Raw genomic sequence first — 27,030 nt, forward strand, 5'->3', positions numbered from 1 at the left:
TCTAGTTTTTGGTACCTCGCACTGGCTTCATTTTTTAGCCCTGGAGGTTGATTGGACTCATTGTGATATCATGGAATTAAACATAAACCGAATGCCACTTTAGGAACATTTTGCATTTAAGTTTTATATCCGTGGCAATTGAAATTACACACACAAAAGAGTAAGTGTTCATGGACCCACGAAAAGCAACAAAATGTTTAAAAAGCTGCTTCCTTTTCAGTCCAGCACCCTTTACTACACTTGTGAAGCAATCGTTCAGAAGAACAGTCAAACAGCAGCAGACTGCATCAGCCTCTGTAGACATAAACTGCTGCCCTGAGGGGAATGACTGTTGATGAAATCCTGCTTTGCTTGTTGTCTTTACTGTAGCCTGATGTGTATGAATGTGAGAACGTTCTCAAGTTTCTCAAAGCAAATTATGCAAAATGTCCCCAGTGTGGCTGCATGAAGATCTGCACCTATCGTTTGCTTAAAAGCCGTTCTTTGTTTACTGTTGACCATGTGTGATTGTGCTAAAGTGCGCCGAAAAGCACAATCCCTGAACGCGCTGCTCTGAAGGTTTGAAATCACAAGTTAATTAGAGAGTAAAAGCGGCCGTCCTTCGTCGCAATGTGCAGTTGTACTTTGAATACTCAGTTCAGTGTAGGAGCTTGTTTTGAATGCCTCTCAGTCACTTGGGAACCAGGCTGTGTTTCATGTTGTTTGCATGATGGCAACAACATGTATTCCACTGGTTCACTCCACAGCTAATTAGCTGACATACTGTGGAAAATGAAAAAAAATAGAGGAGCGGCGAGAGTATGAAGGGGTACTAGAGAGATGGCTTGTTTACTCTTTGAAATTCAATAATTAATGCTGAAGTTTCCATCCTTGGTCCCATATCTGTTTCCAGCATCATAAAAGAAAGATACCGCCGTTCTCAGCGGACCCTCTCTTTGATCCATTAGGCAGACTTAGAAGATGTAAAGCATTTATGTGGACAGCGGGACATATTTAGCCCACATAAACCCAGAGGTTAAACACAGTAACCTTTAAAGCTCTTTGCTTTTCTACAAAATCTTCTTGGATGTTGCTTTTGACTGTCTCCATTGCTCTGAGAGCCTCTTGTGGCAAAGATCAAACTGTAGCTCCAAGCGAGAGTGCCGTGACGCTCCGGCAGCTTACTGTACAATATTTACAGTAAGCCTGGTGCTGGAGGTTATTGTTCTTCTTTGAATTTTCTTTTTCAGTACTGCAGCAGAGCACAAGACAGTTGATGGACAGCTGCAACTGTTCTATTGTTGCGTGACTGAAGTTTTGGCAGGGTAAACACCCCTCCATGTTTACAGCAGTTAAAACTGAAAGGAGTCAATGTTGAGACCCAGCTATTTCTTTCTCTGTGGGTAAGCGCATGATAAAATCACCTTTGACCTGGCGAGAGAGGCCCATAGCCACATGTAGCACTTAGCTCAGTGCTTTATTGTACTTCCTGTCAGTCACAATCCCACATTGTCTGCATGTGTTTCTCTCACACACTTGCACCACAAACCATCCCCCACTATCTCAGGCCTACTGGGACAAGGGGGATGTGTGATTCCTGACACCTCAGCATCTGATGGTCACAGTAGCCAGACCTCCAGGAGCCTGAAGCCCAGGTGCGAATCATTTCTCATGCTGTGGACAATGCAGTCTTTGCGTGTGTGCAAAAATGTGTGTTATCCATTCTGGAACATTTTCAGGGAGGAGAGGAAATAATATGTTTAGAAAGTGATTTTTTTAAAAATACTTAAGCAGTATAAATCATCTATCCTAACTGCTCTTACTCAGGCCATGTCCACACTGTTACATTTTCATTTGAAAACGCATCCTTTTCTCTCCGTTTTGGCCTCCCGTCCACACTGAGACGGCGTGTTCGCTCAAGGAACACGGAGCATTGGGAAAACACTCTCCAAAGCGGATACATTTGAAAACGACGTTTTCGCGTCGCAGTGTGGACAGCGAACCCGGAGCATTTTCGAAAACAATGAAACATTTTATCATGGGATTCAGTCATGTGACCAATTAAACTAAGAGAGTGGAGGGCATTATACAGCAGTTGTTTTGTTTGCTCTCAGTTCTGACAGCCCTATTAACGATTAATATCAGTGTGTACCTGCTCCAGATAGCTTTTCTTCAAATTCTTTATTTCTCACTCGCTTTTGCAACTTTGTACTTTTGTGTTACTCGCAGCAACAACTCCAACTCATTGTTAGTCCATTTAAAAAAGTTTTCCTCAACATTTTGTCGCGATGTTTCAAAGAGTCGGAAAGTGAATAAACGGCAGACGAAAATGAGGCAGGTCGAATCGTCTTGCGTTTCACGCATTCGCAGTACTGGAACGTAAGCGTTCAATGTAAATGAACGAGTCTGTGAAAACGAATGAAAACGATAGTGTGGACGCGGAGCGTTTTCAGACGTATACGCCGTTTTCATATTTATTCGTGTGGACCCCTCAGATCAGTTATATGTGTGCTCCCCTTTTGTGACTAAGGCAGACTTGTTCAGAGCTGATTTTGAACTGGTTCCATAAAAAGCAGTGGTAAATTTGCAGCAAATCTAGAGTTTTAGTCATTGTCTTTTGAATAAATTGTCATTTAGTTCTAGTCATAATCCAAATGTTTAAAATTTTGCTCGACAAAATATTGTAAGATTATAACCAGAGATGGGCAGTAACGCGTTACTGTAATCCGATTACTTTTTTCGAGTAATGAGTAAAGTAAGGGATTACTATTGCAAAAACGTTAATTAGATTACCTTTACTTTCCCGTAGGAACGCTGCGTTACTGCGTTACTAAAACCGTGATTTTTTTTTGCGAGAATGTCTCATGACAGTGACGTAAGCAAGTGCGACGTTTGTGACAACAGCTGTGTGCAGATCAACAGTGGATCATATATCGAGTACTGGAGAGAGTATGAGCATGCAGAGTTTAAAGCGTGGAAGTACTGACCTTACTTTAAGTTTGATTCCATAAAAAGTGACAAAAACATTAGTGTCCATTGTGCATGGGAAGAAAACTTCTTTTTACAGTGAAAAAAAAACCCCTAAACTTCCAAGCAAGCACCGAGTGCGCTACCACGTAATGGGAAATTCACAGAGAAACTGCCGTATCCTTCCACTGACCGCTGCGGCACACCTGCACCAGGGTAAACCTCCGCCTACCCTGCTCCTGCTTTACAGGTGAAAATAGAGCAACAGGACCGCTGAGTCTTTGACTTTATTTATGTTCTGCTGTGTTTTACTTGCATCTATTTGAAAGACTGAGTGTAAACACAAAAAAAAAAATTTATGTGCTGGAATGTGCAGAAAATAGGTTTAAATATTAAACAAATTTCTTCCAGTCAGTGAATGTTGCATATAATAAAATTTTTGCTTGATGCATAAAGTTAAAAGATTAAAACTAATAAAACAAGTTTTAAAAAGGGACCTCTCCATTTGATTACATTTTGTATGATGAATTATGTAGAAAAAGTAGAATTGGGCTGACAGATCTATCACTTTATCACCTCTTCAGGTTGTAAATCGTGTTTTTAAAAAGTAACTAAGTAACTAAGTAATTAATTACTTTTGAAAATAAGTAATCAGTAAAGTAACGGGATTACTTTTTTGGGGAAGTAATCAGTAATTAGTTACTCTCAGTCGCAGTCATACCTGAATAGAAAAACACAAATGGAACACTATCAGTGATGGATTACTCTGCCCAGAGTCCAGACGTCAACGTTTTTGAAATAGCTCAGATTCATCTTGACAGTGAAGAAAAATAAGAACTGTAGAATATCCTTCAAGCAGCCTGGAGAACTATTTCTGTGTACTATTTAGTGAATTACAAGAAAGCTTGCCAACAAGCTTTCAGGCTAAGTCAAAGAATAAATGTGGTCCTACTAGATATTGACTCGCAAGCCCGATAGAACTGCAGAAACTGTTTTTGCCTGGCTTGGCATTCATTTACGCAGGTGCACAGCTGGCATCAGTAAATTTTGGGAATGTTTTGCTCCAGTGACACCTTTAAAAAGGGGGAAAAAATCACTGATTTGATGTGACATAGTTAATGTCATAAAGTTCAATTAACATTCCTTTAACAAAAAGTATTAGTATTAAGAGTTATGTCATGGTTCAGGCTTTATTATGTGAGGCATTAGCCCTGGGGGGCTGAGGGCTTTTTGAAATGAAAGTCTGCATGAGACGGAGAATCTCATACAGAAATCCCCCCCCCTCCCCCCCGCCTCTGATGATGAGAAGATCACAAAGGTTGTGCGCTTTACCAGTTTGAACATCTGGCCAGTGTAGATCCAGAAAGGAAATCTCAGGGATTAGTATAAATCATCTTTCTTTCAAAACCACTGTATAGTTGGTATTAGCTGACTGTCATTATGGCCTCTTTGAATAATACCAGCTCAGCAGTTAATGTTATGTTTTATTCTTATTGGGAAAAAAGCCTCAGAATTACCTCACAGTTTGAGATGAAACAATAGTATCTAAATTATATACATTATTATAACCATGTTAAGCATTATGACCACCAGTAAATTATGAATATATTTAATGTGCAAACGTGCACATTAATATACAGAAACTGGACTAGGGAAAGCTTGCATATGTTTCTGATGTATTTTAGAAAGAGTCTCATTATTAGCTGCACTTTAGTCAAAAAAAGCATACTACTTCACCAATTCTCCTCATTTTCAGCTTCATGTATTTATTTTTGGACAGAGCGTTCTCACTCCCGAGGCGTAACATGTCGACGTTTTGTCACGTCCCGCGGCGTTCCTGAGGAACGCGAAAGGAGACCTTCGGCGTTCTTATGGTACGCGGCGGGTTATGGCTGGAATCCAGTGAATGACACTCCCGCGGTAATAGACGTTCCAGCCCTGTATTCCAGCCCTAAACCTAACCTTATCCCTAGCCCTAACCATAACCTTATTCCTGACCTTAACCAGGTCTTTAATGATGTTAAATAGCGTGTTTCTAAGCGATTTGAAGAAAAAGAGCGAACATGTGTAGATTCAGTCCAGACGGTTCTCATATGTCCTCTTTTTTCCGAGGTCGTCATTTAGGAACGTGGTGGGTAGCCGAAAACGTAATATGGTGACGATTTGTCACCTAGCGTAAAATGTTACGCTTTGGGAGTGAGAACGGGTTGTTTTGGACCGCACTGGAGTAGCTTTGCATGATTCACAGTTCAAAATATACGACGGGAAATAAGGAAAAGCAGAAAGGATCCCTTTCAGCTGCTGAGCAACACTTTGATTTATCCTTTCAATTCAGAATGATATTATCATCTCTAATAAGCTCCCATCTGTCCTGTTTCTTCCAAATTACCAACCTTTTATGCGCCACTTGTGAATTTTGAATTATTTTGAGTTATTATTACACTCTCCCCTCTTTTTTTCCCTGGTTCAGAGGGAAAATCCACTCTCTTCCTGTTGTGCAGACAAGGATATACATGTACGCAAGCAAAGGTTCACAACACACTGGGGAAGTTTTTCTCTTTTTAAAAACCACATCGATACAAATGTTCACTGATATGATCTTTTTCCACCTTCTCTTTTCACTATATTAAATTAACTTCAGTGATAGTAAGAGTCCTTTTAGTAACGGTGTGTTTTATAATACAACACAAGACATTCTTCTAAGTCTAAATAATACTGTTGCTATATTATGGTGAGTAGTTTACATGCACTTGTTGTAATATCTGGATTTTAATGATTTTTTTTGAGGTTGGAATGACTGTACAGAATACGTTTTTATTGAGTGCACTAGTTTGAATTTATTTTTGACTTTCTCTAATCCACATAGGTTTAAAAGTATGTAGACTCAAACAGATAGATACACTCACTTAAATCATTTAATAAGTGGTGCTGAGGGTTCTCAGTGTCTTTTAATTTGATGAGGCCAAGACCTGTTAACCTCTTGTTAGTGATCATGATTGGCTCCAACTGGTAGTTTCAGTTTCTGTTTGAGAGCACCACTTAGATTGAGCAACAGTCTGAACAACCGGAAAGTCCAAGTGAAAATCTAAGAAGGAGAACACAAGTTGGAGACATTTCTAAACAGTTGCAGATTCCAACAGTATAAGTTCATCATTAATTGTATGTAAGTACAAGTTATTCGAATGTGTCATCACCTGACCACGGTCTGGAAGAAGATGCAAACTGTCACTCTCTGATGAAAAGAAATACATTTCTAAGGTTATTAAAAATGTGTATTGTAAAATCAATGCACTGTTGAAAAAGAAAGGTTCAAAGAAATGATGAGAAACATGACAAGTTACTTTTTGCATAATACTCAGTATTTTGCACATTTCCATTGCACTGTCTTGTGTCTGTATCGTCCTGTTCTGTCTAGTGTTGCACTGTCTTGTCTTGTTTTGGGGTTTTTTGCATTCTTTGCACATTGCACTTTACGTAGTCCTGTGTTTGTCTGTTATATGTCATATGTAGCACCAGGGTCTCAGAGGAACGGTGTCTCGTTTCACACTGTACATGGTTGAAATGACAATAAAAGCCACTTGACTTGACATTCATGTCCATGATGAGTGTAAGTGTATATCTCACCAAAAATATACCTATTTTCTCACCTGATATGCTTGTATATGTAGCTATAATTAGCTCTCTTCATAAGCTGCTTTGTCGAGCTAAAAGAATGGGTCAATGAAGCTTTAGGTCACCGATCGCCTGATTGGATTATTAGAGATCAGATATCAGCAACTTCTTACCAGCTGTCTAAAAACACTGCAGCCAGCATTGTGTTAGCCTTCAGTTCTTTACTTTATCAAGCTCGAGTATTGTCTTTCCATTGTTTTGCATTTTCTCTGTTCAGACATATACAATGATAATAAAGGCCTATTCTATTCTATTTTTCACACTGTTTAAGACCAACAGGGTTTAATTTCTGCTTGCAGAAAACCAATTTAGTATATAGATACTCCATTTTATATAGAAATTGGAGTATCTATATGTCTGTATACCACTGACTGCACTGGGCTTTGTCTGCACTGATTTTCAAAGTCAGGACACATTCTCTGCTAATTAGTTTTACTCCCTGACCTCGTATCCTTCTGATTTCACAACCGGTATGAGAGAGGAGGAGGGATTGAAAAGACGTGGTGGGGTCATAAAGTCATTTTTCATATTAGTGATTTAAAGAGATGCTTATCTGACAGGAAGGGCAAGAAACTCCAAGGCACAGTATACTGGTGAGGGTTTTGGAGCCCCCGAGCAGTACTGAAGTAGTGAAGCACCTGAACTGTGTTTTCATAACAGCACAGTTTCACCTTGTACCTTACTACACCACCAATCTCTGTTCGCCACACTCTCTTTGAATCTTTTGGTTTCTCTGAAGGAGATGTGTCATCTTAAAAACCAGACAGTACTTGTTAAAGTTGAATAGAATTAATAAGTACTTCTCTTTTTTGCAAGTACGCTGTGAAAGCCAACTGAGGGCTCAGCACACGCTGAACTGGAGACTAATAATGAGAGATTAAAGTGTTAGACTTTTTAGACTATTTACGATCCCCTTTGTTGTAGTTTTGCATTAGGTTTAGTGCAGAAACATGGGAATAATGGTGGAAAGGCTTAAGGAAGTAGTCTGCCTCCCTGTTGCACTCGCTGTCCATAAGGGGGGAGGGGGACATGAGTTAATTGCATTTTTTTACAGGCTGTCTCAAGTGGAAGCAGCTTAATGAGGTTAGGCAGCTCGCCTCGTTGAGAATCACAACTGTTCCTAATTGTGATCTCAAATATGCTCATAATCCCCTGATTTGACAGCAGCAGAGGTTTCTGGGGAGGAATTAAGGTGAAAGAGAAAGAGCGAGACACAGAAAGACAATTAGCAGCAAGAAAAACATGTGAACAAGTGTATCAGCTGAAGACAATCGTGCTACCTTTTAAAGAACATGAAGAGTAATTACAGATTTTAATGCTGTGTCTGAAGTCTGTTCAGTATTGTTCTGTCTCTTATTTTGCTCTGTTAAATTTTGAGACTTTTCTAAAGAGCTTCTGCTTGAAATGTCCTATTTTGTTGGGCTAGGATTGCACCTAACCTTGGTGCTGTCATACCTCCATTATACAACGCTGTTGCGTCAATAACTATGTTATTAGTATAAGCAATATTTCCACATACCAGTGTACCTACTGTGATTTCATTAAACATGCACCACTTTTAGTGATTGCATAAATATGCAGGGTCATCCTTTATCTTCCATCTATGTTAAAGCTAGAAGCTCTAGGAACCCCTTGTTTAGTACTTCACGCGTAGTGATCGTGACAAGTCATGACCAGTGATAGGCCCCAATCCTTAACAGTATCCCCACTTTTTTTTGGCGGGGGGGATTGTGTTTGTCAGAATTATTATTTTTTGTTGGTCACCTGAGTATGAAGAACAATTTAAAAAGAACAAAATGACGTATTCTAATGGCGTAGGTTTAGTGTCAACACAGATGACTGGTTGCTGATTTAGACTCCTGCCATGAATCTCAGCTGAGCTAAAATATAACTTGTGTGTGTGTTTGATGCTGTTGCCAGCATTTATGCTTGTGGTGGTATCCCGGTGTATATGTTTTATATACAGTACCAGCCATGATAGAAACAAATAAAATGCTGAGACTTTTCCCTTCTCGGGTCTCTACTCTTTGTTGCTGTTAATTTCTTTATTTTTATTTCAGAGGCAACCATAGTTGTTCCATCTCTTTGCAAAGTCCTTCAGGTCAACTCCAATAGTTTTGACAATCTCCCTGCAGAAATTTGCTGACATCTGTGAATCCTTATATTATATATTCTTCTGTCACTAATCCATTGAAAAACTGCAGAGACAAAGTATCTACAAATGTACAGGAGTAATCAACAGTACTAAACAGGCCAATCGTAATAGTTGTGGGCTGTGTCGACACAATGTGTAGTTACATTTCTAGGGAAGTGCATGTTAGGTAACAGTATAGGGTTTCAGGGGGGTTGGGGTTTAGCACAGACCTATGTTGTAGATTTAACTCAGTAGTATAAATACACTGTTAGAACTCACAGGGTTGAAAGTTCTTCAGACTATTTAGTGCCGTAATACTGTGGATCGTCTACAGCATGTATGAAGAAGATCCACACTGCCCAGTGATCACGAAGGCAACTAACTTCTTGCTACCTTTAATTTCACGGTATGTTATGCAAGGTGAACCAGACTCGCCTGTACAGCACACCTTGTAACCAGATCATATTAAACCCCCAGAGGAAATAATGAATGAAATTAGGATGTTTTTGCCTGTGGACCAGTGAAGGGCACTTGAGGTCATCTTTCCAGACTGATCAAGCAGATATTTCACCTTGACTGAAAACCGTATCATTCAGCCACTATGCAGTCACAGAACAGCAATGAATGACACGAAGATATGAACATAAATAAATCCATCAGGTCACCTCTGACAAATCCGTCTGCAGGGCAGAAATGAACCTTTGCTCAGTCAGGCCCAGTCAGGTTTGCTTTGAATGTTGTGAATCACAGTAATGGTTGCCCTGATACTATAGCCACCACCAGCAATGTTTCACCCCATGTCCCCTCCGGAGGCAACGCTCACGTTGCAGCTCACAGGATGGTTTCGATGAGAACAGCAGAACGCCTGTTTGACAGATGGCGGGGTCAACTTTCTGTGCATTAAATGCTGGCAATGCTACTGTCCCCATTCTAGCTTCAGGGTGCATTGATGGAGTTTTGAACTCTAAGGTCACATGACCACAAGCTGTCCTGAACTGTCAGAAAATGTGAGATGACTCAAGGCAGCAGACAGCTTCAATATGTGTCCACTGCACCCGAACAAATCGTGCTGTAGGCTCAAAACACAGTACTTATGAAGTGGGAGTATTATCTGATATGTTTGCCAAAAGAAAATGTCTGTCCTCTGTGTCCCCTCTGACTCCTCAGAATGAAGAACAAGCTGTGGTACTTTGAGTTTGGCACCACTGAGACCATTTCAGCCACCTGCAAGAAACTAAACGAATGCATAGAAGTGGAGGTGAGTCACAGTCTTATCAAAGCTGCTATCTCTGATGCGGAATTGATGAGTAATGGCTGAAAGTGACTGGCTGGTTAGATGACAAAAACACTGGAATATTGTTTTTAAATACTGAAGACATGCTATATTTGATGCATCAAAAAAGATAAATATGAAACATCCTGTTACAATAGATACCAACAACTTTGGCTTTCTGTGGAACTCTTTATAGAGCTGATACTTAATGTTTTTCCAAAAAAGAAAAAAAGTGTGTCAGAAGTTTACAACAAAGTAGTTTGCTCGTATTAATGAGGCAGGCTATTCATAGCACATCATCAGATTAATGCTCCATAAAGTCACTGATTGCCTCATTCTGTCATACAGCGCTGAATAATCTGTCACCTGGGTGCTTAAAGCACAGCAAGACTCTGAGAAAACACATGAGAAACATACCTTATCAGAAGGCACTGACGAGAAATGCAAACGAGCTCTGTAGCCCACAAGGTTCACATTCCACTGCCTCCCTCCACAACTCAAAAACACCTCATGTTTACATCATGTTATGAGATATTGAGATCAAACGTCATTCCACTATCTAGAGTATTGTGCTAAACATTTGAGCCACCCCTCATTTCTTTATATTTTGCTTCCTAGACTTTCTTGTAATTTTTTAAGTGGTCTTGAGCAAATTTCAAATTTCTGTGGGGTTTCTAGAGGTCTTTCAGAAGTGTTTCTTTTGACATTGACTGTTTTGTCACTCATTTTCTTTTCTTGTACCTGATTTTTTTGTTTGTTTGATGATTTGTTAAGCCTTTTAACACTGACCTAAGAATCATTCAACAATAGAAAGACACATAACTCAAAGAATAACTTAGCACATTTGTTCCCAATTCTTTAGTTCAATCTTTGAAAAATATGAAAGGTAACAGTTTAATAGTCATAAAATAGTTTTCATTTTTATGCACCAAGAAGGTGAGTCCCAAATAGCTATTAGCTGAAAACTCTGCCTATCTCAACATAGTGTGTACTGTGTCCTTAAACAATTTGAGGAAACCGGACAAGTGGAGGCTGAAAGAAATGTCACGCTTAAAAAATTACAGCAGATGAACTGAAATATGAAAGTTATGTCCTTAAGCAACACCAAAAGAAAGACCCGACAGCCGACCCGAGAAATGCATCTAGGCCTTCAGGTGATCCATCTACTGTTCACTGAAGTTTCATCAGAAAAGTGTCTCAGTGGAAAGTTGGCTGATCACCAAGCCATTCTTAAGGAAGTGAAACAGGAACAAAAGTCTGAGGAGTGAAGATCATCAGTATGTAAGGAGGAAGTCAGGGGAGAGTTGTAACAGTAGTTTTGTCCCAATTCATAGGCCGAATCCGTCGGAGGACCCGGCCTTCGCAGTCTTCATGGGTCAGGTCCCTTGAAGACCGAGAAGGCCGGAAGCTGTGAAATGGGACAGTCTAGCCTTCAGATTTGCATCGCCACTGTCTCGGTGGAGTTTAATAAACTCAGCCGTCTGCTCCTTGCTATCTAAAATATAACAGGACACTGGAGTAAATTCTCGACCATCTCACACTTCTGTTTAATCAGTTTTCAGTTTGATATTCATTCAGCTGTGTGAAAACTATAACTTTAATCTCAGTCAAACCGATTTACTTAGGAATAAATAAAACATTGAAAAAAGCCAAACAGTAACATTTTTAAGTTATCTAAGTGACGTATATATCATGTTTAACCTGAGTAGTGAAAGACAGCACGGGGTCTGAAAACGATGTGCCGAGAGTTCACTATTCTCGCTGGCTCTAATGAGCCTTGACCACCCGGTTAGCTATCGAGCTATCGGTAACAGACATCAAAGCACTTTTGCAAATATGTGATGTCTTAATAAATAGAGCAGATATTTGAAGTTTACACAGCACCATTCTCGCCTGAAAATATGTGAAAAGTTTATTTTGTGACCCAAAAAGAGTAATAAGAGTAATACTAAAACCAACTAGCTGCCGCCATTGTTGGAAACTGGAATTGGCTGGGCCGCGCTATGAATTCTGGGATAGGTTGGTCCACGAAGGATATACCCGACCCATCCTTCAAATTCTGGGAAATGAAGGACACATTTGTCGGCTGCATTTGAAGCAGCCTTCGAATTGGGACATCCTTCATCGCCTGGCTGTGACGTGATCGGCCTTCAAATGCAGCCTCCGAAGGATGCGGCCTATGAATTGGGACATAGCTAGCGAGTGTCTACAACTATCTGTAAAACACTGTCACAGTCCTGGGTCAGTAACCAAATGTTTTGATTTGTTTTATTATTATTATTAATCTGTGATTTCATCATGGTTTCTGTTTTGTATTTCCAACGCTCTAGTCCTTCTTTGCTCTCTTAATTCCAGTTCTTAGGTTTCGTTCTGGTGCCCCCATGTTTAGTGTAGGTTTAGTTATGTCTTCGTGTTTGCCTTCTTGTTCCCCAGTCAGTCGTGTCTCATGTCGCTCATGTCCCTGTACTCAGCGTTCCCTCTGTTCAGTGTCTAGTCTAGGTCTCTGGTCTGTTATGTACTTCCTGTTTTATTTTGACAGTCCTGCTCTGTGTTCAGCCTCTGTTCCCCGTCTCGTCTGTGTAATTAGTACCAGCTGTGTTTCCCTTCTGTCTCCTGTTTCCTGATTACCCCGTCATGTATTTTAGTCCTCTGTCATCCCCTGCTCGTCGTCGCATCTTTGTCTTGTGTTTCTCTCGTCATGTTTTGAGCCTGTGTTTCCTAGTGTCCAGTTTAGTTTAGGTTTAGGAACAAAATGTCATTGATGCCATTGTAGCATCCACTGCTATGAGCTGCCCTTTGGTGTTTCAGCTGATTGTGCACCTCTCAGTTTTTCAGCGGCTGGGTTAAAGATAGTTGTCCAGGTTTTTCCACTGTTTCAGTGATATATTGCTGCAGAACCTAAGAAATTGAAAGCTTATAAAAAGGAAATGCTGCAAAAACTTGAAAAGATTTAGTAGTGGTATAAATGGTGACGGGGCTGTGGCAATATCACAGTTGGATCGCAACACAACCAATGTGATGACAATGAATTTGCCTTTGACATTTAAATTGGTAGATGTGGTGGGCAAATTCAGGAACATTTAGCAATAATTAAAGGAATTCATTCCAGTAGAACAACAAATGAGAGTAGTTGAGACTGCTGGTACCCTGATGAGATTATTACACAATAACAAATGATACAGGTCACCCTGACCTCAAGGCAATACATTTCTAGTGAAAACGTAATCAGTTAAATGAATCTCAAATCTTGTAACTTGTAACAGTAACTGCAGTACTACATGTTCTTTTAAAAGTCAAATATATCTCCTCTCTGAGTGTTTGTTAGAATTTCCTATAGCTGTGGTCCTAGCTGGATATCAAGCTGTTATTTAATCAAACATTCAAGCCAACTGAGAAACAAATAAACCTGAGCTGGTAGATCTCGTGACCTTTTTCATGTAAGCTTAATATGACTTTTTATATACCCCCTGCTCCTGTTTAAAAGCAGAATTATTCAGCACAGTTGCACATCGAGGACTTCAAAACATAATCATCAAGTCTGTGGGTAGTTTGATGAAAAAACCCAAACAATAGATTTGTTTAACACATTCAAAGCTTGTTCTTGTACCGTAGCCTCTCAGAAATGATCACATAATATATTCTTCTCCTTAGCCTTCAGCAGCCAGCGCTCAAAGTGCTTCCTGAGATTGTCTGTGCAAGTTACAAAGCAGGCCTTTCATGTAAACACACAGTAGAAGCTTCTCACATGTGAGCATTCCCTCAGGGTAGAGTAAACAGCAGACACATGTACAGGCAGGGAGAGTCAAAGGCAAGAATGGACAGATAAAGCCACATTTCACAGGTGTGCATGTGGAACCAGGACACCCTAGGCCACAAGTCGATGATCAGTTTAGTGATCATGTATTCACCTCTGCAGCTATATCTTCTAGACACACATGTGAATAGAGGTGCTGAGCTTTCAACTGATGACCAACTGATGGTAAATTGGATGAGGTGGCAGGGGAGGATGCTGGATTAACCTGGGGCACGTAAATGTATAGTGAAAGTGCGCTGGGGACAACTGACAGAGCCACCCGTCCACAAAGTGAAAAATGGCTCAGACAGTGGCTGAAGCAAAAACACAGGTGTGGGAGGAATTCGGGGAGGCCATGGAAAAAGACTTTCGGACTCCCTTGAAGAGATTCTGGAAAACTGTTAGAACTCAGGAGGGGAAAGCGGTGCTCTACCTGAACTGTGTATAGTGTGGGTGGAGCGCTGCTCACTTTGACTGAAGATGTCAGGCGATGGAAGGAAAACTTCGAGGACTTTCTTAATCCCAGTAGTACATCTTCCATAGAGGATGCAGAGTCTGGGGATGAGGGGGACAACTCGCCGATCACCTTTGGCGAGGTCACTGAAGTAGTTAAAACTTGGTGGTAGGGCCCCTGGGGTAGATGAAGTTCACCCTGAGTTCCTGAAGGCTCTGGATGTTGCAGGGTTTCTTGGTTGACAAGTCTCTATAATTTTGATTGGAGATCATGGATGGTACCTCTGGATTGGCAGACTGAGGTGGTGGTTCCCATCTTTTAGAAGGGGTACCGGAGGATGTGCTCAAACTATAGGGGCATCACGCTCCTCAGCCTCCCCGGGAATGTCTATGTCAGGATGCTGTTCGTTAATCAAACCTCAGATACAGGAGGAACAATGCGGTTATCGTCCCGGTCGTAGAACCCTGGACCAGCTCTTCATCCTCTCAAAGATACTAAAGGGTGCATGGGAGTTTACCCAACCAGCGTTATGTGAACTTGACGAACGCATTTGACCGTGTCCCGCGGGCTGCTCTGTAGGAGGTAATAATAATAATAATAATAAATTTTATTTATGAGCGCCTTTCAAGTCACCCAAGGACACTTTACAATATGATAAAACACTTAGTACAACAATGGCAGAATAAGAACAATAAAATAAAAGCACAAGATAAAATTAACAAACAGTGGATTCACAGTGAATATGCAGATTTGAACAGATGAGTTTTGAGTTGGGATTTAAACTGGGGGAGAGAACCAATGTTTCTTATTTCTGGGGGCAGAGAGTTCCACTCCACAGCCTGGGAGCAGAGCAGCTGAAAGCTCTGCTTCCCATGGTGGTGAGGCGGAAGGAAGGTACAGTAAGCTGGGTAGAAGAAGAAGAACGAAGTGAACGGGCAGAACAAGTGGTGGTTAACAGGTCAGAAAGGTAAGGAGGAGCGAGGTTATGAATGGCCTTGAAGGTGAGCAGAAGAAGTTTGAAAATTATCTGGAATTTCACAGGGAGCCAAGGAAGTTCCTGAAGAATAGGGGTGATGTGCTGGTAGGAGGGGGTTCTGGTGATAATGCGATCAGCAGAGTTCTGAACCAGTTGAAGCTTATGGGGGGATTTTTGGGGGAGACCATGCAAAAGAGAATTGCAGTAGTCAATACGGGAGGTAACAAGACTGTGGACAAGAATGGACGTAGACTGGGTGGAAAGAGAAGGAAGCAATCTGTTCATGTTACGTAGATGGAAGTAGGCAGAACGGGTGAGATTATTGATGTGAGATTTATAGGACAGTGAACTGTCTAGGATGACACCAAGGCTCTTAACCCTCCTCTCGTGTTAGGGTCGGCACCGACCCATTTTAAATTTCAAATGCATAAAAAAATCACATACATTTGTTTATTGTATCAAGGCTTTTTGACTTTGTCAGGAACCTCTATTTCTACAAAATAAAACAAAAAAAATTATTTTCACTAAATTATAAAATGCCCTAGTTGAAATTATGACCTTTGTGTTGTTAGGGTCAGTTTCGACCCAGGTATAATATTATGAGTATAAAGCAATAATTAAAGCTAAAACTGAAATCATAAGTGCACTGTCAGCTAAAACACTTACAGCAAGCGCCTCTCCTAATCATATGAGCTTTAGGGGATTCTTATTTTGCATGTTTTTTGCAGTATACCTGCACAAAAACAAAACAAAATAAACACGGGCATGTGAGGTGAATTCACTATTTGAGTGGCCATTTGACTTCCAGAGTGCACATTTACAATTTGCAGCATACAAAAAATGAGAAGAAGATTCACAGTGAGCTAAGTTCTGGATCATATTTTTGGTGAAAATGAAGGAGAGGACACAGAGCAGCATAGCGATTCAGATGGGCAGGTTTCTAAGGAGGAAGACAATGTGGACTATCATCCAGAAGACACAGACACATCTGATCAGAGGTGGAGGCCGCTGGTGCTGAAGCTACTCCTGCTGAAAGATTCAAGTCCAAAAATGGTAAGATCTTTTGGAGCTCAGTACCTCATGATGTACATGGCAGGGCAGCTGCTGCAAATGTCATCAAAATGACCCCTGGAATCACAAGGTTTGCTCTGACCAAAGTCAGTGACATCAAGAGATGTTTTGAGATATTTATGCCATTGTCACTAGAAAGAATCATCATTACTATGATAAACCTTGAAGGAAAAAAAAGTCCATGGCGAAATGATGAGGAATACCTGGATGCTTTCATTGTTCTTGCTGGAGTGTACAGATGCTGCAATGAGGCCACTGATCGTCTATGGGATGCATCGACAGGCAGAAACATTTTCTGGGCAACAATGTCACTTCACACATTTGATATCATTTTGATTCAAGAGTCCTCAGATTTGACAACAGAGAGACCAGACCGAGGTCTGACAAACTTGCTCCCATCAGGGATGTCTGGGAGAGATGGGTGCAGCTTCTTCCACTGATGTTCATCCCAGGGCCAGTGACAGTGGATGAATGTCTTGTCCACTTTTTGAGGAAAATGCACCTTCCGGCAATATATACCCAGTAAGCCAGGGAAAAACGGCAGAAAAATCTGGGAAGCCTGTGATGCAAAAACCAACTATGCCTGGAATGTACAGATTTTCACAGTCAAAGCTGCGAGTGGCATCCCTGAGAAGAAACAATGAAAATGTGTGGTCCTCCATATGACCACTGGACTGCAAGATCAGCTGTGATATTTTATTTTATTTTATTTTTTACCAGATATGACCTTGGACAAGAACTTCACAAAGGAAACTGAGGTGAAGCTGTATCATTGGGAAGTGATAAAAAGCCCACAATTACCCACGGCTATAACCAAAACAAAGGAGGAGTGGACTTTTTCTTTTTTTCAGTTTATATTAAAGGTCTACTGCTGAAAAAAACAAACTTTTTTTGTCTTTTCTTGATGTAAATGTCTATGGGTCGAAATTGACCCGTAACACCATCGATGTCATTTTAGTTATTAATCTTAAAATGAAAAAAATCAATAAAACAGATTTATTTAAGAGATGTATCCTATACCCCTCAGTAATACTCAGGTAACACAGAAACCTTTTATTTATTAATATGATTCTCTTGAGGTTAATTTTACAAATTTTTTTAAATTGAAATCGAGGGGTATAGTGACAAAAAAAGACCCAGAGGCCCACACCAAAAGTATTAAAACCAACATTTTCATGGATAAGGAAGCCTAACAAGGTAACCAAGAGATGAGAAACAAATTGGATGATAACTTATTGTTTTTAGTATATTTTATAGCTGATTTAATTCACGGGTCAAAACCGACCCGCTAACATAAGAGATGATAACAGAAAGCTAACACGAGAGGAAGGTTAACCTGAGGAGAGGGGAAAACTGTGGAGTTATCGATGGTGAGTGAGAAATGGTTTGCCTTCAAAAGGTTGGATTTGGTGCCAATAAGGAGGATCTCAGTTTTATCCTCATTGAGCTTTAGAAAATTAGAGGTAAACCAGGATTTTAACTCGGATAGACATTCTGTAAGGGAAGAAGGTGGGAGGGAGGAATCAGGGTTGCAAGAGAGATATAACTGGGTGTCATCAGCAAAACAGTGAAACTGAAGATCAGAGGAACAACCTCCTTCTAAACGTCAGTAAGACAAAGGAGCTGATAGTGGACTTCAGCACTAAGCAGGAGAGGAACTACCAGACCCCTGTCATCAACGAGTGCCCAGTGGAGAGAGTGGACAGCTTCAAATACCTCGGAGTTCACATCACGCAGGACCTGTCATGGTCCTGTCACATCAACACCGTGGTGAAAAAGGCCCGTCAGCGTCTCTACCACCTCAGACGCCTGAGAGACTTCCAACTGCCCTCCAAGGTGCTCAGGAACTTTTACTCCTGCACCATAGAGAGCATCCTGACGGGAAACATCTTAACCTGGTTCGGGAACAGCACCATGCAGGACAGACGAGCTCTACAGAGGGTTGTGCGGTCAGCTGAGCGCACCATCCGCTCCGAGCTCCCTGACCTGCACTCAATCTACAGCAGGCGGTGCTGGACCAAGGCCAGGAAGATCGTGAAGGACCTCAGCCATCCCAACAACAGACTGTTCTCTCTGTTGAGGTCAGGAAAGCGATTCCGCTCCCTGAAGACCAACACAGAGAGACTGAGGAGGAGCTTCTTCCCGCAGGCGATACGGTCTCTCAATCACACCACCACACAGTACTGACCCACACATACAGTTCTTACACACACTGGACATTCTGGACATTGTTTCACTTCATTACTTAAATCACGCTGCTGTTATTGTGTATATATTTATTTATATTTCTTCATACATTCTTATATAGTTCTATATTGTGTATTTTGTTGTACAGTTATTTTATTTTCAACTTTAATTTATATATTTTATCTTATTCTTTCCCAGTTAAATTTACCCTTCATTCTAATTTGTGTTGTACAGTTATTTCATTTTTAACCTTAATTTATATTTTATTCCTTCCTAGTTAAATTTACCCTTTTTAATTTTTCATATTTATTTCCTATCTTATTCATAGCCTTTTCCTTTTTTGTTTTCTTTAGGTCACGAGCAGTTGTCCAAGCATTTCACTACATATCGTACTGTGTATGACTGTGTACGTGACAAATAAAATTTGAATTTGAATTTGAATTTGAAATTTGCGGAAGATGGTACCTAGAGGGAGGATGTATATTATAAAGAGAAGAGGGCCTAAAACCGAGCCTTGGGGTACACCAGAGGTGACAGGGAATAGACAAGAGCGGAATGATCTTAGTTGAATAAACTGGGAACGGTCGAGGAGATATGATTGAAACCAGGCGAGGGGTGTGTCAGAGATGCTGAGAGAAGAAAGTCTGCTTAGAAGTACAGAGTGAGAAATGGTGTCAAAGGCTGAGCTCAGATCTAAAAGGACGAGAATGGTGAGAAGACCAGAGTCAGCTCCGATTAGAAGATCGTTAGTGACTTTAAGTAGAGCAGTTTCGGTACTGTGACATGAGCGAAAACCAGATTGAAATCTCTCGTAGATGTTATTATTAACCAGGTGTAAATGAAGTTGAGCTGCAACCACTTTTTCGAGTATCTTAGAAATGAAGGGTAGATTGGAAATCGGACGGAGGTTGTTAAAGTTGTTAGGATCTAAAGAAGGTTTTTTCAGTATAGGAGTGACTAGAGCAGTCTTCAATAAGGAAGGAACGATACCGGTGGTGAGAGAAGAGTGAATGATAGCAGAAATGAGTGGGAGTAAAGAAGAGAGGCAGGATTTCACAAGCCCCGTGGGCATGGGGTCAAGATGACATGTGGCAGGCTTTGATTTACATATGAACTCGGAAATATCAGATAAATCAGGAAGATGAAAAGTGGAAAATGGCTCAAAAAGGAGAAAAGGTTCTGGAGAGGGCGTAGACACAGCATTTGATCTGAGTTGCTGGTGGATGTTATTGATTTTTGTAGTCCAGAACAGCATCAAGGAGTTGCAGGTTTCAGAGGAATAGAAGTGCGGTGGTAAAGCATTGGGGGGTTGAATTAGTTTGTTGAGAACTGAAAACAGAGTCCTTGCATTACTCTCATAAGAACTGATAATACCAGAGTAGAAGCTTTGTTTGGCCTTGTTAATGGAGTCTTTATACTGAAGTAGGTGGTATTTATAGATTTCTGAATCAATAGTTAAACCAGATTTCTTATATTTACGCTCTAGCTGCCGAGCTTTGGCCTTCAGAGCTCGGAGGTCAGAGGTAAACCAGGGAGCAGAGCGAGCGAAGGAAACAGAGTGGGTTTTTACAGGAGCCAGAGAATTAAAGACAGTGCGTAGACAATTATTATAATATAACAACAAATCATCAGGAGTAGAATAGAAGTCCGGAATCTGAACATTGTCCGTAAACTGGTAGTGAGAATGTCCATATCAATGTTCTTGATGTTGCGGAACGAGATGAGACGGGTTGGCTTGGTAGAAGAGCAGCAGAGAGTGAGATTAAATGAAAGGAGGAAGTGGTCAGTTATGGGGATTTCAGTAGCAGAAAGATTCGAGGGAGTAAGACCAGAACAGCAGACCAAGTCCAGGGTGTGTCCTTTAGAGTGAGTAGGAAAGTCGATAAATTGTTTAAATTCAGAGCCTTCGAGACAGGAGGAAAAGTCTCTGGTGAGCAGAAGGTCGTTATTGTCCATGTGAATGTTGAAATCTCCCACCAAGATCACATTTGGGGAGAGAGATGAAAGATGGGTTAGTAGATTAGCAAAGTCACTGAGGAAGACAGGGTTAGGTTTGGGAGGGCGGTATACAGTAGCTATGATGGTGGGAATGGGTCCAGTCAGCTCACATGCAAGGACCTCTAGAGAACTAAAGGTATCAACCTTAACTGGCAGGACTTTCAAGTGCTGGCAAAAAAGGATCGCGAGACCACCCCCACGACCTGAGCAGCGGGGTTTAGAAAAGTAAACAAACCCCAGAGGAGCAGATTCGTTTAGCTGAGAAAAGTCATCAGGTTGTTGCCAGGTTTCAGTTAAGCAGAAAAAGTCAAACTTACGGTCAGATAGGAGGTCTTGGATGAGAGGTCCCTTACTTGTCAATGAACGAATGTTTAGAAGACCGAAGTTGAGTGGAGTATCTTCTTTTTTGCTAATCGCGGTGGGCGCCCTGGGCAGGTGGGCTAGAGATCGATGGTTGACAGCCCGATCAGGGTTCCTGCGAGGGCAGCGAGCAGCAGACCAGAACGATTTAGTTTCATTGGAGTTATGGAAAATCCTGCGGGACCCGCGATGGATGTATCTCCGGCGAGGCTGGAAAGTGATGCCTGGGTGGTAGTGGAGCTCCGCCGGCGACGGGAGCGGCTGTATAGCGGAGCAGTCCAGCCGCGCTATGGTCCGTTGCTACAATCCATTCGATCCTTATACAACCATTGCAAAAGCTTGGTCTGTATAGGCAGCAATAAGTCAGGCTTATTCCTGGTGGGTGTTGGACTCTACCAATGCTGCCCTTTATCACTGATTCTGTTCAGAATTTCTAGCAACAGTAATTCTAGGCATTGCCTAATGATGTAAGGCTTCCACTCGAGCGGTCTCAGAATCTTGGCTCATGTAGATGATGTGGTTCTGATGGCTTCATTAGGTGGTGCCCTCCAGCTCACACTGGAACAGTTCATAGCTGAGTGTGAAGCAGCAGGAACGAGAATCAGCATGTCCAACTCTGTGGCCATGGTCCTCAATCGGAAAAGGGTTAAGCCAGAAGTTTCATCATGTTAAAAGGGAGTTTTTCCATCCTGCTGTCACCAAAACGCTTGCTCACAGTTGGTTTTCTCTGTTTTCCCTGTATTATTGTAGCATCTTTACCTTACAATATAAAGCACTTTGAGGCAACTGTTGCTGTATTTTGGCGCTATAAAATTACATTGAATTGAACTGAATTGCAGATCTACAGCTGTCTATGATGACATATTTTGGAAACAGCCAAAGACTGGGATAAAACTTGCTGGGTTGTTTGGTCAATGTCATTGCCACTGATTCAAAAGTGTAAAAGACAAGTAGTAGAATATTATGTATCCTACAACAGAAATACATAAATGATTACTAAATGGAGTACTTCAATCAATATAGTTAATTGAACTGTGAGTCATGCATAGCTACTTTAGTAGAGTCCAGGAATAAAAATATAGAGCTGGAGATGAACAGAGTAGGTCACCTTTAAAGAGATGCACTCATACTCACTGGTAAAGCCATTTAGGGTGATTATAACTTTTTAAGATGTGAATGTTACTCATAATGAGAGGAGTGAAGAGTTTTGCAGTCAGCTATGTTGTTTCTGCACTCATCAGTGTGTATGTACACTTGTATCAGGTTCCACATGTGCTCCACAGTTTTACACTCACACGCTAGGTGATAGCACGTCTGTGTTGTCTTTGCATGCCTTAGGCACACAGTGAAGTCCAACATGTGTGGCTGCTTTGACTCAGCACTGCTCAGCCGTGCTTGCTGAGTCACAGCAATGTGTTGTTGACATAGGGTGAATTATTTGCTGAATCTAGATGATGTTAGATACATAAATTAGAGTGAGGCTCAGGAGTGCCAAATGGAATGGCTTTCTATCAGTTAATTCCTCTCAATATGTATAGACAGTAGGCCAACTTATTGTGTTTTATTGTTACATGACACAACAGTACACTTGGCCGCTGTCCACGTGATGAATCAGGACAGAATAAATCTCGTAGTCATAACAACCCACTCTATTTATCACTCTCTTATTCTTTTACACGCTGAGGCTGGCAATTTAAAGCATCTGTGACCTTTTAACTCAGTGTAGATCAGCTTAACATGTTAACAAGTTTCAAATAAAACACGTTATTGATTTATTCAGTACATATATATATATCAGTATACATATGTATAGTAGCAATTCACAATAACAGTCATCTCAAATATCACAGTACAGAAACCCCAAAATTCAGACATGTCCCTATGACCAAGCACTTGATGACAGTGGGAAGAAAAACCTCCCTTTTAAAAGGAAGAAACTGTGGAATACTGTGAAAGAGAGCCAGAGCTGAATAAGCTGAAGGCATATTGCCTGAAGGAAACAGCAGTTGCCTGATCCAACTCTTACTATAAGCTTTTTAAAAAGGAATGTTTTAAGTCTGATCTTAAAAGTAGAGATGTTGTCTGTCTCCTGAATCCAAACTTGGAACTAGATCCACAGGAGAGGGAACTCAGCAGAAGCTGAAGGCTCCGCCTCTCATTCTACTTTGAGGCAGTCTAGGAACCATGAATCAGCCTGCAGTCTGGGAGCCAAGTGCTCTGTTGGGGTAATAAGGTACTATAAGGTCTTTAGGATATGGAGGGGCCTGACTATGTCCTGATAATTACTGTGCACATTGAAAAGGTATGGAGAAGGCCTTTTGACAGTAAAACACACTGAAAACATTTCAAATGCATATTTCCAGTTGTAGCATCATTACTATATCTCTGCACAGATGAACTCCATGCATTATGGATGGCTGTTGGGATAAGGCTGCATTGCATATTAATAAATACCCTGGTGTTAGTCATTCTACAGCTTAAATGAAATACAGAAGAACAAAGCTGAATAGTTAGACTTTTGTGTCCTTACGTGTCTGTCATAAGCATGCCATGAAATCTTTTCATCTGTTTTTAAACCGATTACGTCCTTTGTTGCCTCCTCAGTGTGATGGGATCATTTTAGACCTCAGCAACACGTCCTTAGAAGGCATCGCTGTGCTCAACATTCCCAGTATGCATGGCGGCTCCAACCTGTGGGGCGAGACCAAGAAGAGGAGGAACTATAACCGCATGAGCAAGAAGGTTCCTGACAGGATGCCGGCCAGCACAGTCACAGATGCCAAAGAGCTCAAGTTTTGCATGCAAGGTGAGTCAAAGGTGAAGGAGGATGCAAGAAGCCAGAAGCTGTTGAAAGCAAGTGGTGATATGCTTTCTACGCTCAAGATAAATAATTTAAAAGATTCAGATTTCAGAAACTTCAACATAGAAGCAGGCAGCATCAAAGAACAAGGACAAAAACGCTATGGCAAAATGTTTAGCCAGCTTCTTCGAGCTGGCCCTGAGATTGAAATGTGTGCAACTGTGTATGATTCACCTGCAAAACATCTTCAGATTCCCTCACTAACATCACCACAACCATTTGCTCCAAGGCTGACACTACTATGAGTGAAGTGGATGGAGTAGTTGTTGTGCTTCCATTCTGGTGTATACATTTTGTTTGCATTAAGTGTTTTTCAAACAGATTCAATGATGCCACCAACTCACAGTTAAGGCTGTTGTTTATGGGGTTTTTTGTTTTTTACTGTTTTTACATGAATAGTAAAAAAGAGTCAGTGGGTTTTTAACTAACTAATTAGGACACGATTTGCTGTACTTCAAAAGATCTCTTGAGTATCTTAAAGTTGTTACTTTTGGGCTCACAGTTGTGGAGGTGCTGTGGACTTAATTTTGGATTTATTTTCCGTGTGCAAATTTAAAGATAAGTGGGGGCTTAAATGGGAAAAGCACTCCAAAACACATGTGTGACTTAATTATATATAATTTATATAAATTATATATAATATAATTTATATATATATATATATATTTTATATGTATATTTATTTGACAGTGACATTGATATATTTGAAACCGGAGAGAGGAAATCAGCAGGCAGATCAGAGCAGGCATCAAAGACAACAGGTGTGACACTGATTAAGTCGCAAACAGCAAGAAATGAGGAGCTGGGCTGGAGCTGGGTTGCAAAGCGGCTTGCAGATTTGAAGGACTTGTAGGTTAAAGCAGCTTGAGCAGCACAACCTATAATGAGTTTCCTTTTTGACACGAAGAATATCAGCCAAGGTAATAGTTGATGTGGGCTGCCATACAGATCAGCCGATCTGAACTATTTTCCTTTCTACTAAACTACACAGCAACCAAAATAAGAGCACAGCTTTTTAAGGTTCTTTTCACCATCATTGGACAGCAGCAAATAGGAGACAGAGCACAGAGGAAGAAAAACACTGTAAAGGGCCTTGGGCCAGACTCAAACCCATGCTGCTATAGTGACCATGTAGCATATGGTCATCTGCTCAACCCCAGAGTACAGTGTCTTCTTGGGTTACTGAATCAGAGTTTGAGTTAGCATAGGCTTCATACAGTGGACTGAGCCTTTTAGGAAAAATGTCTTAAAACTTTACATAGTAGAATTATAACTTGTAGGAAATACTTTTTACAACTGTTTTGGGCAAACTTATGAAACTGTAAAGCATTTTTCTCTTTTCATCAGATACAGTTTTTATGTGCTGCTGGCACATTGGTATTAAATGTGTTACCTCCAAATATTTGCCCAGATTCGTTCCAAGATGGCTACCAAATTTTGAGATTTGCCTTTAGAAGGTCTTTCTTAAATGCTTGTGTGGTTCTTACACCTCGGTATCACCCAACAACACACTGTCTGTTCAGAGCTCGAGTACTTTAGATCCAAAACCTTTTTTCAAAGAGGAAATATAACAGGTTCTCAATAGAAAATTTAAGAATGTTCTGCTTTTAATAAGAAGGATTGAGTGTAACCTTTCATTGTTCTTGAAGCACAGCTTCCTAGCCATCTGTCGTTATTACAGGCATAAGCTTTTTATTTTATAGGCACATCATCTATGTAGCACCTTTACTAATGCATTCGCCTGTAGAGAGAAAGGACTGAATAGTTTCTATAATGAATCAGCTAGTTTAACTGAAAATCTCCAAATAGCATCAGCACAATCGCTCACCGTCATCCCCTTATGTTTTCTGTCTTTATTAAGACAGAAAATACTTAGAAATAGATGTGCTGTGTATAGGTTCTGTATAGATACTGACGCATAATCTCTCAATGTGCTTTGCAAACTATGCTACTGTAACAATACTGTCACTAGGCTAGTCAGACAGATGGAGGCACTGTGTAGTTGCCAGGAAATAAAGATGCTGTAAAGTATTTCTCAGGACGGTAAATGTAAAATAGATTCATTCTATTTATTTAGTGGCTCCTGGAGTCAGGAAGTGCTGGCATTTAAGGACAGTGACAACCATCAAACATCTGTTATAGATGACTGCTTCAGAATGACCCCAACAATACGTCAGAGAGGAGACAGGAGAAAGCTGAGTAAATAAATAAAGAGAATTATATAAGAGAGACGATACATGCAGACACATTTTTTCAGACTGTGTCCTCAGATCCATGTTACCTTTCAGCCTCTGGGTGCTTTGGATGGTGACTGTTGGATCTGAGACAGTGATGCAATTAACACAAGTTTTCTGACATTGATACGTCCAGGTGGTGAGTGGTCACTATCTGAATGATTCATTTTAGGAACAAAGTTCTTCTTAATTAATGAAGCTGAATAAAAACAAGTACAGTGTTCTCTGTAGATTAGTCATCAAAATAACAACACATCAAACCACTGGCTCACAATTTACTTGGTTTTTAGATTTATTGAGAAAATGATGTCCTCTCCTTCTGGCTTGTCCAAAATGATAAAGCAACTGACAAAAGGTGAGCATAGAGATTATAAAACTATCTGCTGGTTTTATAGTAGACTATTGAAAAACTAGAATGTGATTGTTTAAAATAGAAGCTGTCACGGTCCTGAGTCTAATGACTCAGTGTTTTGTGTTTGTTAACATTATCTTATGTTCTTGTTTATTCTGGTCTTTTGTTAAGATTTGCCATTTGTTAGTTTTCGGTTCGTTACTCCCTCTATTCCTGTTCTGTCAGTTTCGAGTCTGTGTCTCTGCGTGTGCGTTGAGCTCCCTGCTTTACTTTGAAGGTCTGTGTCTTATGTCAGTGTTTTCAGTTTTGTGTGGTCCTCTGTCTCATCTGTGTAATCAGTGTCAGCCGCGTCTCCCAGCTGTTTCCCCTTAGTCCTGTTCACCTCTTCCCCTGCTCGTCATCGCGTCGTCCCTCATCTTACACTGTGTGTTCCGTTTGCTAGCTCGCCTGCCTGTTCACTTTGTTTTGCATTCTCAGTTCAGTTAGTTTTCTGTTCCGATGCAATGCAGCAATAAAGCTGAGTGTTTTGAGTTTACGTCTGCCTCCGTGAGTCCTGCTCTTGGGTCCACCATCCCTGTCTGCCTTCACACAGCCATGACAGAAGCACTCTTCCACATTGCCTTCATTTTGCCTTCCTGTGCATGTGTGTGTGCGTGTGGTTGGGGTAATTGTGTTCACCAGAAGCTTTTGTAACCTCACTGTGACTGTGACCGACTGAGC

General features: G+C 40.8%; 1 protein-coding gene across 1 annotated transcript in view; it reads left to right on the plus strand.

Annotated features, from left to right (window-relative positions):
• dgkg (diacylglycerol kinase, gamma) overlaps positions 1 to 27,030 on the plus strand; it is a 185,885-nt gene that overhangs the window by 131,555 nt on the left and 27,300 nt on the right. The window contains exons 21-22 of the mRNA XM_080902601.1: positions 9,920 to 10,010; positions 23,469 to 23,670. Coding sequence (XP_080758727.1) covers positions 9,920 to 10,010; positions 23,469 to 23,670 — 293 coding nt within the window. The remainder of the gene's footprint in view (positions 1 to 9,919; positions 10,011 to 23,468; positions 23,671 to 27,030) is intronic.

Source organism: Rhamphochromis sp. 'chilingali', assembly GCF_963969265.1.
Source record: "Rhamphochromis sp. 'chilingali' genome assembly, chromosome: 14".
Taxonomy (NCBI): Eukaryota; Metazoa; Chordata; class Actinopteri; order Cichliformes; family Cichlidae; genus Rhamphochromis; species Rhamphochromis sp. 'chilingali'.